The sequence below is a fragment of the Barbatula barbatula genome (genome assembly GCF_947034865.1).
Source record: "Barbatula barbatula genome assembly, chromosome: 5".
Taxonomy (NCBI): Eukaryota; Metazoa; Chordata; class Actinopteri; order Cypriniformes; family Nemacheilidae; genus Barbatula; species Barbatula barbatula.
In genome coordinates, this window is record NC_136769.1 from 21,109,446 (window position 1) to 21,121,679 (window position 12,234).

At 39.1% G+C, this 12,234-nt stretch overlaps 1 protein-coding gene and 1 long non-coding RNA gene across 2 annotated transcripts; both read left to right on the forward strand.

Annotated features, from left to right (window-relative positions):
• Nucleotides 1-422: 422 nt before the first annotated feature.
• LOC306893595 (zona pellucida sperm-binding protein 4-like) lies at nucleotides 423-2,683 on the forward strand. The gene is made up of 8 exons (XM_079455528.1): nucleotides 423-804; nucleotides 879-1,066; nucleotides 1,134-1,231; nucleotides 1,302-1,459; nucleotides 1,549-1,741; nucleotides 1,811-1,958; nucleotides 2,034-2,109; nucleotides 2,176-2,683. Exons 1-8 carry the CDS (start codon nucleotides 471-473, stop codon nucleotides 2,244-2,246), a joined length of 1,266 nt encoding a protein of 421 aa, XP_079311654.1. The 5' UTR covers nucleotides 423-470; the 3' UTR covers nucleotides 2,247-2,683.
• A 7,504-nt stretch (nucleotides 2,684-10,187) lies between these two features.
• On the forward strand, nucleotides 10,188-11,911 carry LOC306893604. The gene is made up of 4 exons (XR_013786598.1): nucleotides 10,188-10,423; nucleotides 11,066-11,172; nucleotides 11,267-11,359; nucleotides 11,454-11,911. It is a non-coding gene; the product is annotated as an uncharacterized lncRNA (long non-coding RNA).
• Nucleotides 11,912-12,234: the final 323 nt, after the last annotated feature.

A 12,234-nucleotide genomic window follows, 5' to 3' on the forward strand; every position in this document is an offset into this window, starting at 1 on the left:
GAAGAATGCTTGTTTAACAATGGCTAAGTAGATTATTATTGTAATACATCACAGGTCAAAGGGAATTCAGGTGACATGACAATAAAAACATGGCAGATTTTGTATATATTCATACCGCACCCACACAAACAACATGGAACATATTAGTTGATAGGTGTGTTCTTCATCTAATTCAGTATCTACCATCTGATATATGTATCATATTTCAGACGGCGCCCTGCATTTTGGTTTTTGTGGTTCCAGTGTTGGAAAATATTTACAGATGTTCACTACATTTCATGTTTTTTGTTTGAAAAGAGCCAATCCAAAAGAAGATATTGTTTAACTTATTGATTGTGCAGAACTGGACTGTGATAGATGTTAATTACAGAGGAGGGGTTCTCGTTATCACTAATCAATCTACAGAGTACAAAAAAGACAAGAAACAGTGTCTCAGACTATCAGTGAGTGTATTCTTCTGTGGTAGAGAAATGGCTGGAAACAGAAATTTACTGAGTCACTTAATTTTTCTTTTCCTGAGCTCTGTTTGCAGAGCTGTTCCACAGAGAGGGATCCCAGTTAATAGTCCACAAGCTCTTGGGTTCCAGCAAAATGAACAGAGATTTGGACTCGATCAGCAAACTGAACAACCGTTTTCTCAGCAGTTTCCACTTCAGAAGCCGGTGGTGCAGTCAGAACCTCTTGACAAGTGTGCTGTAGCTGATTATGAGCAGATCCAGTGTGGAGAACCTGGTATCAGTGGTGCTGATTGTGAAGCTATCAACTGCTGCTTCAATGGACAGCAGTGTTATTATGGGATGTCAGGTAAGGGTGTTTGTCCAGTTAAATATTTCTTGCCAAGCTGATCCTATGATAACTTCCTCTGTTTCTAATTACAGTGACTGTCCAGTGTATAAGAGATGGTCAGTTTGTGTTAGTGGTGGCTAGAGATGTCACGCTGCCTCGTCTGAGTCTGGACACGGTCCGTCTGCTGGGTGGAAATGAACCACCTTGTGGTCCTGTTGGTTCCACACCTTCCTTTGCGATATACCAGTTTCCAGTCACTGCCTGTGGCACCAGCATGATGGTGAGTTTGCTGTTTGTGATTTGGCTGTCTAGAACATATTTGATGTCAATCGTGTTTCTGCTTGCAGGAGGAAAATGGCTATGTTGTGTATGAGAACAGAATGACTTCATCCTATGAAGTGGGGATTGGACCTCTTGGCTCCATCACAAGGGACAGTCATTTTGAGTAGGTTATCTGCACTTTCTCATGAGTGAGTCTTGAACCGATGTCAAAAGCTCACTGTTTGTTTGTGTAGACTTCTCTTCCAGTGTAGATATTCTGCCACTGCTGTGGAAGCTCTGGTTGTGGAAGTCAACACAGTTCCACCACCTCCACCTGTTGCTGCTCCTGGACCCCTCAGGGTGGAACTTAGACTGGCGAATGGCCAATGTGTCACTAAAGGCTGTGCAGAAGGTAGTGACTTGCTAGTCAAAAAGGAGTCGTACTTGTGGAACTGGTTTAAAACTCTAGATTGAAACTGTAACGCAAGTGTTAATCCTCAGGAGATGAGGCGTACACGTCCTACTACAGTGAGGATGAGTATCCAGTCACAAAAGTCCTGCGAGAGCCTGTGTATGTTGAGGTGCGCATTTTGGAGAGAACTGACCCCAATCTTGTCCTGATATTGGGGCACTGTTGGGCGACATCAACCCCTAGTCCTCTCAGTCTACCCCAGTGGGATCTTCTAGTTGATGGGTGGGTAGAATCTAAAGCATTTGTTCAGATCGTGCACTGTAAACGAGTCCTGACTCACTTCTGTTTTAGATGCCCTTACCAGGATGATCGTTACCTGACTGCACTGGTTCCCACAGTTGGCTCGTCTGGTCTTCAGTTCCCAACCCACTACAAGCGCTTTGTTGTGAAGATGTTCACGTTTGTGGATCCAGCGTCACTGGCCCCTCTGCAGGAGACCGTATGATTTCCCTTAGACTTCTGTATCCTCTAGATTCCCTTGCATTTGATGCTAAAGCTGATCTCTGTTTGTCAGATCTACATTCACTGTAGTACAGCGGTGTGCCACCCTGCTTCTGGCTCCTGTGAACCGAGCTGTGCCAGGAAAAGCCGTATGTTTTTTACTTCGGTTTGATTTGCTGTTAGTTTATTTGTCCTGATACGTTCTTGTGTTCCAGGGAGAGGTCTTGCTTACCAGAGGCGTGAAGAAACCGTTGTCTCCAGTCAAGGCATTGTCTTTAAAATGTAAACTGAATTGCCCTTTTAATAAAGTCATTGGAATCTAAGCATTTGTGTAGCTGTGCTCTCCCCAATGAGGATTTTGGGGGGTTAGCTTGTGGTGTAAGGTAAAATACAAACTGCTTGTTTTGCAATCGTATAATGTATGGTGCCTTTCCCTGACTCAAGGACCCTTTACAAGGGACACCAATGCAATCACTGCTAAATAACAAATTGCCATTTGGCCACTCAAGTCAAATATAGACTTTCATTACGAAGACCATGTGGAAATATAGGTTAAGTTAACAATAGCTTAAGAGGTCAGACTATGCAATTGATAGTATTCAATGTGTTCAAGTTTGAAAGGCTGCCAAAGTAGAACTGGACTGATTGAACGTGTTGTGCTTTGGTTTAAATTCAGTAAGTAAATTTTACATTTTGCAGATTATTTTATCTAAAGCGTCTTACAGATGAGGAAACATTGGAAGCAATTTTAACAACATAGGCAACAAATACATAAGTGCATCAAGTACTAGCACCGTATACAAAGCTAAGAATAGTGAGTTTTTTTTCTTGACTAAGAAAGAAAAAAGAATTGTTAAATCAATCTGCGACATGTTGACTGAAGAGGTGTTTTTTAAAGATGGCAACAGAGTCTGCTAATCTTGTAGCAGCAGGTAGATCATTCCACTAATGTGTTACACCCATAGCACTGAGAGAAGACAGGAGGATGTGATGATTCAGTGTCAAAAGCAGCAGACAGATCCACATCTTGATGTGTAGGAGTGTATGAGGGTCTGAAAGTATCCCATTGCAGATCCAGTGATAGTCCTCTAGGCAAGCACCAGTGACACCCCAGTGATCATGTGGTGACCAGTGGACAGCGAGCCCTTCCATGACACCCTGAAGGATATGCTGGAGAGATAGGCTCTAAACCAGGGGAGAGGGGACCCTGAGATTCCTAGATATGACAGGGTTGCTAGCAGTATCTGGTGATTGACAGTGTCAAATGCTGCAGATAGGTATAGCAGAATCAGGACCGAGGATTTAGATTTCGCCTTGGCTGGCCGCAGTGCTTGTGACCGATAAAAGTGCAGTCTCAGTGGAGTGGTTTGTTTTGAAGCCAGACTGCTTGTCATCCAATAGTTTGTTCTGGGATAGGTAGGAAGACACCTGGTTGAGAACTGCCCTTTCAAAAGTTTTAGCAATAAATGGGAGGAGAGAGACAAGTCTGTAACTGTTAGTAGTAGCGGGGTCCAATATGGGTTTCTTAATTAGGGGCGTGACCTGGGCCTGTTTGAATGTGTATGGCAAAGTGTCAGTGAGCAGGAAGGTGTTGATGATGTGTGTGAGTGCAGGTGTGAGTGTGCTGGATATGGCCTCAAGGATTCGATCGAAGGGACAGGTTGTGGGGCGGCTGGAGAAAAATCGGGCGACTTCTGTGTCAGTTAGTAGGGTGAAAGGGGAGAGTTCGATGTTTGAGGTGAGGGTAGTGTGTACCGAGGTCTGAGGTGCTGAGAATTGTTTGCTGAGGGATTATGTTTTCACAGTGAAAAATACAGTGAAGTCCTCAGCAGTCAAAGATGTTGGCGGGGGAGGAGGGGGGCAAAGAAGAGAGTTAAAGGTCTTGAACAACTGCCGAGTGTTAGGTGCATTGCTCACCTTGTTGGTTTAAAAATATGCTGTGGTACACTAGCAGAGAAAGAGGAAATTAGTGAATAGTAGTCCCCTAGGTCAGCAGGATTTTTGGACTTGTGCCATTTCCTTTCAGCAGCCCTGAGTGTACTAAGTGGACGGGGTGGCACGAGCTTGTCTGGAGGACAGAGGACAAAGGTTGTCTAGACAGGATGTAAGTGTAGAGCATAAGGTGTCGGTGGCAGTGTCACGTCTAGAGATGCAAAGTTGGAGGGAAGAGAGGATTTCACTTTAGCAGAGAAGGTGCTAGGGGAGAGAGTGAAGGTTCTGTCTAAATTAAACAGGTGGTGGTGTAGTGCATATAGGGAGGAGCATGTTGAAAGTGATGAAGAAGTGGCCAGAAATGTGAAGAGGTGTGACTTTAATGTTGTCTCTTGTGCAGTTATGGGTGTAGATGAGATAAAGCTGGTTTTCTGATCTGTGAGTACCGGCTGTGGCGAGGCGTGTGAGGTTGAACGGGGCAGTGGAAGTCAGAAGCATAGGATTTGTCCAGGTGGATGTTGAAATCCTCAAAGACAACGAGAGGGCCGCCATCCTCCAGAAATGATGACAGCAACACATCTAACTCTTCAATGAAGTTGTCGACAGGACCTGGGGGGCGGGTAACTACGATAATACTGAGCTGAGTGGGAGAAGTGATATTAACAGAATGGTATTCAAATTAATAGTTGTTGCATAGGGAAGATAGTGTGGAATATTTCCAAGCAAACCTGTGCTCCTCCTCTTCCAGTTTGGCAGGGAGAGTGAGAGAAGGAGTGTTTAGTGGAGAGAGCAGTGGGTGTGGCTGAGTCCTCAGGACGAATCCATGTCTCAGTAAGACCTAGAATGTGAATGTCAGACTGGCTAGCAAAAGCATGGATGAAGTCCGTCTTGTTTACAGCTGACTGGCAGTTCCAGAGACCCACAGAGAGAGTCAGAGGTGTGGAAGTGGAGGCAAGAATGGGACGGGCTTGAGAGTGAACGCGAAGTGCCTTGCGTCTTGGGCGAGAGCCCTATCTGCGGTGGAGTACAGGAATAATCTGAATATATACTGATGTGCTTTGCCGGTGTCTTTACTCTCGTCTAACCACTGGGCCTTTTTAAAATCATGTGAAACATTTCAGTCATTTCAAGTGTTTCCAAACTTTTGACCGGTACTGTATATTGAATGTTCTGATGGTTAAAATATTTTTTAGCTGTTTTTCTTTTTGAAGCACACAAGTTTTGTTTTGTCTCTGTCCCATATTCTCTTAAATGTTGCTTGCAGCCAAATTTAAATGAGAAGTTTAAACTCCTATATACTGTATAGTTGTGGTCAAAAGTTTACATACCACTTGTAGAATCTAAAAATGTGAGAAAAATAAGAACATTTAAAGTAAGTTTGATTTTTAATGATAATACCATGTCCTAACCAATCGCGATGCTGCCACACGCGATAAAAGGTATCTTTGCCATGTTAATCAAAGGTTTTGTCGTAACCAGCTGCGACAGGGCTTCACGACGAGCAACTGCTGTTTCTATTTGCTAAATTTTTTTACGTGCATTCCTCGCGTCGAGCAGAGGATCGCAGCACACCAGTGCCATCCTCGTCTTCTATGCGGTCCGAGGCTGGGGTGACTGCCCACATAGCGGAGATGGCATATTCTGCCTCTAGAGAGGCTGCCTCAGCTCTACACTAATTCAGCAGTTCTCTCACAATGAGCAAACCCTTTCCAATAGGTTTTGCCTTGTGTACATGCTGTGTAATTCAGCCGTTTTTTTCACACAATGAACAGAGCCTCCCCTAGGTTTTGCCTTGTATCTATGCTGTGTAATTCAGATTTAAACATAATTGTCTGAAGTACATAGTGTTACATCTTATATTATACGGATGCGATGTGTCTGTAATACCTGTGTAAATCTTTTTGGCTTAAAGGGTGCGGGCTTTCCACCAAGTGGCTTGCGATACTTCCATGGAAGCAACGCTGCCAATGTGACTATATGGGTGTGAGCACACTTTTGCACAGACCTCCAACCCAGAACTCAGTTTTAATGTCAATCGATCAGTACATACATTGATTGGTTGGTTAATAAATGTGGTTATATGATATTATGTAATGTGAACCGTTAATACCTGTAAAACCAGTATTAGAGAGATTGCCCATCCCGTCTATTGTTGTCTAGATCATTAAAACATTATCCAGCTGTTAGTTTATACTGAACGTCTTCACCGAATTTCTCTCATCTGCCCTTTCTACTGTAAGTACCTGTCATTCTGTCTTGTGTTTTTGGCTTATAGGTAAAATAATGTGTGTTGCTTTGAGCAGCCCTACAACAGGTAAGAGTCTTTTACACACACAATGTCAATCTGACGATGATGCAGAAAAGATGTTTAGAAGTTGAATTGGAAACACTGAGAGATGTTATGATCTTTCTTTAATTCAGTGCTTCAACTTTTTTCAAAGCTCTGCTGAAGAAGCATCTTTATTTGTTTGAAGTGTTCTGTTTGGTGGTTTCAGAATGATTTATATTAACAGCATTATGCATGTGATACTTCCAGTCAAAACCAGAGATCAATTCTTAGAAAATGTATATTAGCGTGCCAATATATTGAACCATCGGTTTATAATTTCCTCTGTTCCTGTTTATAGTCCAGACAGAAGAAAGATATCAGTCTATACATGTTTTATTTTTAAGAGTGTGAAATTATACTGTGCACAAATCTTAGGCAGCATGTTAGTATTTTCACTCCAATAAATTACTTTAAGTCCATTATTTACATCATTTGCAGCATTTTTTCAGTCGCAAATAACAGTTTGCCGATACTGTTTATCCAAGCGGGCCCTGATCTCATCATCATCATCAATTTGTGTCTATTATCACACGAAGAAGAGGAAAAATCTGAGACAAACTAAGTTCTAAATAATTGTGGCAATGTCTCCAAGACACTGAAAGAAACTTACCCGCAAAGCTACCCTAAAAAAGTGTATGTACGACTAAATCTGCTTTGAAAGCAAAGAACAGTCACACCAAGATATTAATTTGACTTAGTTCATAGAACTTAATTATGATTAAAAAACATTTCACAAGTGCCTAAAACTTTTAACAGTACCGCAACGCTTTGCCAGTAAGTTTATTTTAAACATCTTGGAGACGTTGCCGTAGTTCTTCTGAATTTGGTTTGCCTCTGTTTTTTCTCTATTTAACACAATAATCGACATTGGTGTTGGTGAGACCAGATCTCTGTTTGAAGCACCGGCTGTTGTCACACACAAACAACAATCTTACTGAAATACTACAAATAATGACAAACTGATATTAATTACTGAAAACTGTCTTAAAATCATGTTTGGGGTGAAAATATGAACGTGTCTAAGACTTTTGCACTGTCCTGAAGGCTATATGTGTTGAATTGAATGTGATAAGAAAGGACAGCAGATTTTTACTGTAAGCAATAAAGCATATTAAACTACATTTGCGATAAAGCACAGTTTTAAGTGGTCTGTTACAAATTGTACTGAAACAAATTCATAAAGATTGGTCTCAACAAAGATTATCTAAAAAGTGCTGGACAGTTTTAACACGATGCTGCATTGATCAATAAACACCCATAATAACTGCTCATAGATAGCCTATTTGTTTAGATGCTGTATGTAGTCTTTATAGATGAAGTATTGTAAATGATCTTCACTGTAAATGATTTCTGTACATATGATAATGACCGTTTGGATCCAACATGCATCTTTTGTTTAAGGAGCTTTTGCGGATGTACAGTAGTTATACATCGGATGACATCTCTAACATGTACTTTACCTTATCAGGTTTCATTGGAATCCTCTGAAATAGGTGTGTAAGTTTTAAAGCTTAACTAAAGCAAACATAACTTGCAGTAAAGCTTAAGGATCACTTGACCTAAATCTGGTTTGGACCAAATAAAGAAAAATCAGCCAGAAGAATGTAGATCGTCCTGTAATGCTGTTTTTAAAACCTCAAGAATCTGCTGCTTATTAAAAGAATATGATAAGCTGTCCTTTAGTGTAGGACTATAGGGTTCTACTGTATTCAGCTTACCATATCATGTTTGGGGACACTTGATGAGCATGAATACACTGATCTCTATGAGGGGCCGTTTAGGCCATAATTATTGAAATGACTCTTACAAACACTAGTGAAATAAAAACATTGATCGAACTTAGTGAAATTCATTCATACATATTAATGAAATGACTCTTACAAACACTAGTGAAATAAAAACATCGATCGAACTTAGTGAAATTCATTCATACATATTAATGAAATTACTCTTACAAACACTAGTGAAATAAAAACATCGATCGAACTTAGTGAAATTCATTCATACATATTAATGAAATGACTCTTACAAACACTAGTGAAATAAAAACATTGATCGAACTTAGTGAAATTCATTCATACATATTAATGAAATGACTCTTACAAACACTAGTGAAATAAAAACATCGATCGAACTTAGTGAAATTCATTCATACATATTAATGAAATGACTCTTACAAACACTAGTGAAATAAAAACATCGATCGAACTTAGTGAAATTCATTCATACATATTAATGAAATGACTCTTACAAACACTAGTGAAATAAAAACATTGATCGAACTTAGTGAAATTCATTCATACATATTAATGAAATGACTCTTACAAGTACTAGTGAAATAAAAACATCGATCGAACTTAGTGAAATTCATTCATACATATTAATGAAATGACTCTTACAAACACTAGTGAAATAAAAACATTGATCGAACTTAGTGAAATTCATTCATACATATTAATGAAATGACTCTTACAAACACTAGTGAAACCATACATATGTATTACTGTAATCTTTTACAGACACATTTCAGTGTAGTCGATGAAAGATTTCAGTGTAGTCGATGAAAGATTTCAGTGTAGTCGATGAAAGATTTCAGTGTAGTTGATGAGAGCATATTTCACTGGAAAAGGAAGCTGCATCCTCACTTCCGTTTAGTTTGGCGCGCGTTGATGACGTGCAGATATGCCGCGAACAGGAACCTGTCAGATGCAATTAATTTACTGAATTAATTACTTATTAGTTCCTCCAACAACTCCGACCCACTTGCCAGGAAGATCTCATATGCACAGATCTCATATTGCCTTGGCTTAGGTATGAACTGGCAGCGAACTTTAAGCTGCTTGGGCATAAGCCGCCGCACACTATAGACACAGACAGACAACGTCTCGCAGGAGTCACGCAATCTGCGGTTGAGATAAGTGCGGTCACGCTATACGCTTAATTGCGCATCTACACAGGGTTGTACGGTAGCGATCCTCTTGAAAAGTCGAATTGTGAAAAGTAACCACTGTCTGGACATTTCGTTATGGTGATAAAGGTTATGATCGTACTTTTACAGCAAACAATAAATCTATATTCCCATTATTTTGTTGTTTGCCTATGCAATCAGATCATTTGGATCCGGAAATGGAATATGGCCTTTTATATATGGTATGACACATTCTAGAATATGACTTACAAGAAAAACCATAGCCCCTTAAATTATTTATTATTTGTTTATTTTATTTGTATTAAAAAATATATATTATTATTATTTTGTTATGTTTTTATTATAATTGTATTTATGTCATGCACATGGACTGTATTTTCTATTATAACGTTTTGAAATGCCATGTTGTTTTGTATACAAATAATTGTTAAATAAAATTTTAAAAAATAATTATTTGTATACAAAACAACATTACAAAACGTAAGGACTGCAGTTCTAGTAAACAAGGGTTCTCCTCATCCACAGCTCTTACAGCTTGCAACAATGAATGCAAGGTTCTCGTTTGGTCCTCTAGCTCTCTGTGAAGGCTCAACATATTCGTAGCACCATTCGCTGTTTGAATGTCCTCTAAACACTTAAGTGCACTTCTTAGAAAAGCTGTAATATCATCTTCATTGTTACTCGTGTATGAAAATAGCGCAAAACACTTGCTAAAACAAAAAACATCGCCGTGGCGTCATTTTGAAATCTTAAAACCAGAGTTTTATTTCCTCGACACACTCTTTAAATCCTGGTAAAGTGGGAGTAAAGCTTCATTCGAATGTGTAGTTCCTATTGGAATTGCAGACGCCAAGAATTACGGAACCGCACGCTTCAGCTTTTTGGGACAGTTTTATAGTTTTATAGCCAAAATATATTTTTAGACAATAAAAAAATTGCATTGACAACGAAACTGTATAAGGAAAAACCGAAGGTAGCGCGGGCGATTGTAAAATATTGCTCAGTAAATTAATTGCATCAGACAGGTTCCTGTTCGCGGCATATCTGCACGTCATCAACGCGCGCCAAACTAAACGGAAGTGAGGATGCAGCTTCCTTTTCCAGTGAAATATGCTCTCATCAACTACACTGAAATCTTTCATCGACTACACTGAAATCTTTCATCAACTACACTGAAATCTTTCATCGACTACACTGAAATCTTTCATCGACTACACTGAAATGTGTCTGTAAAAGATTACAGTAATACATATGTATGGTTTCACTAGTGTTTGTAAGAGTCATTTCATTAATATGTATGAATGAATTTCACTAAGTTCGATCGATGTTTTTATTTCACTAGTGTTTGTAAGAGTCATTTCATTAATATGTATGAATGAATTTCACTAAGTTCGATCAATGTTTTTATTTCACTAGTGTTTGTAAGAGTCATTTTATCAATATGTATGAATGAATTTCACTAAGTTCGATCGATGTTTTTATTTCACTAGTGTTTGTAAGAGTCATTTCATTAATATGTATGAATGAATTTCACTAAGTTCGATCGATGTTTTTATTTCACTAGTGTTTGTAAGAGTCATTTCATTAATATGTATGAATGAATTTCACTAAGTTCGATCGATGTTTTTATTTCACTAGTGTTTGTAAGAGTCATTTCAATAATTATGGCCTAAACGGCCCCTCATAGATCTCTTTTGTTTACACTTTATACTGTGCATTGTGAATGGTCATGTAAGGACTGTCTGTCTTATAGATCCTCTTGACATTCCACTTTGTTGGCCGGGCTGGACAAATTGATGATCGCTGCTATAAGCCATTCAAAACCCCCAAAACATGGCCTCAGGCTCTGGTACAGACTTAACCAACCCAAACAACTCATATATTGACCAAAAGTTTTCTCCCTCTCTCTCTGTAGGCAGACTGTAAGATGAGGGGCAGTAATCTAACGGTGATGACCAGCTCATGCTAAAGTCTATCATGGGCCGAAACGGTGTTTGGGTAGGATGCATTGATGCTGCTACTGTAAGTCAAAGGTGCTTTAAAACACTTTCATCTTGTCACACCAGACCTGTTGTTTGAGTCAGTCCATTGTGTGTACTGTATGTGTTTCCTATAGGAGGGACAGTGGCAGTGGAGTGATGGTGAACCATTGTCCTGGACGTTCTGGTCAATCTTGGAGAGGAGGACTGCATGAGTGTTGGCATTGGAGGTATTTATTTTCTTTTATACTTAAAAAATATGCTGACTGAACTATAACTGCACTCCATCTCTCGGTTTCTTTCTTTTCCAATCTCTCCATTTAGGACTTGCTTGAGAAGTGTAATAAGAACCTGCACTATGTTTGTTCTACAAAATTGCAGATATAATCATGTCCATAAACACACAGACTGAGACCCAATATAACGCAACCTTACAGTAATTCAATGTTGTTACACTGAGTTATTATGTGTGATTTTACACGGTATATTGCAGTTTTATATACAGTATAAATGTTCAAAAGTGTATAAAGGTCTATGCTTAAAATAACATAATATTACTGATTCTTTTACTGAGTAAATTAAACTGTGCATGGAATGTCATGTATTATGCATTATGCTTTTGAATGAAACATTTGTTCAATACTCAAATAACCTGTTTGGTACTGCATCCCATAATGCAATCCACCTGACCTTCTATTTCCATATCAGTATCATCACTTCCGTATCATGAATAAACCGACAGCTGTTACAGCTGTGATTTCAATGCTTTTTATTTGACAGCTACAATCTGGGAATTCATGACATTTGTGATCAAATACTCGGCAGTGCCAACATTCTATCAAATAGTTTCTTTTATGTTCTAGAAGAAATTCACATACAGATTTTGAATGACGTGATGATGAGTAAATGATGAAAGATATATCAGTTTGGGATTAACTATCCCATTAAAATGCTTTGTTGGAATAAAAATAATCCTAAAGCTCATCCAGCAGAGGGAGACAAACACTAGATTGGGGTGGAGTGAATGAAATCCTCCTTTCCATCCTTTGGAGAGAGTGCCTAACTTGAAACTGTCATGATAAGTATATTACACTGTTTTATCTAT

What these genes read in the sequence shown, in the direction of transcription:
- LOC306893595 (XM_079455528.1), top strand. Translation starts at nt 471, where the DNA reads ATGGCTGGAAACAGAAATTTACTGAGTCACTTAATTTTTCTTTTCCTG. An exon ending in TGGGATCTTCTAGTTGATGG is followed by an intron (nt 1,742 to 1,810) that starts GTGGGTAGAATC and finishes CTTCTGTTTTAG; the next exon opens with ATGCCCTTACCAGGATGATC. An exon ending in GAGCTGTGCCAGGAAAAGCC is followed by an intron (nt 2,110 to 2,175) that starts GTATGTTTTTTA and finishes CTTGTGTTCCAG; the next exon opens with GGAGAGGTCTTGCTTACCAG.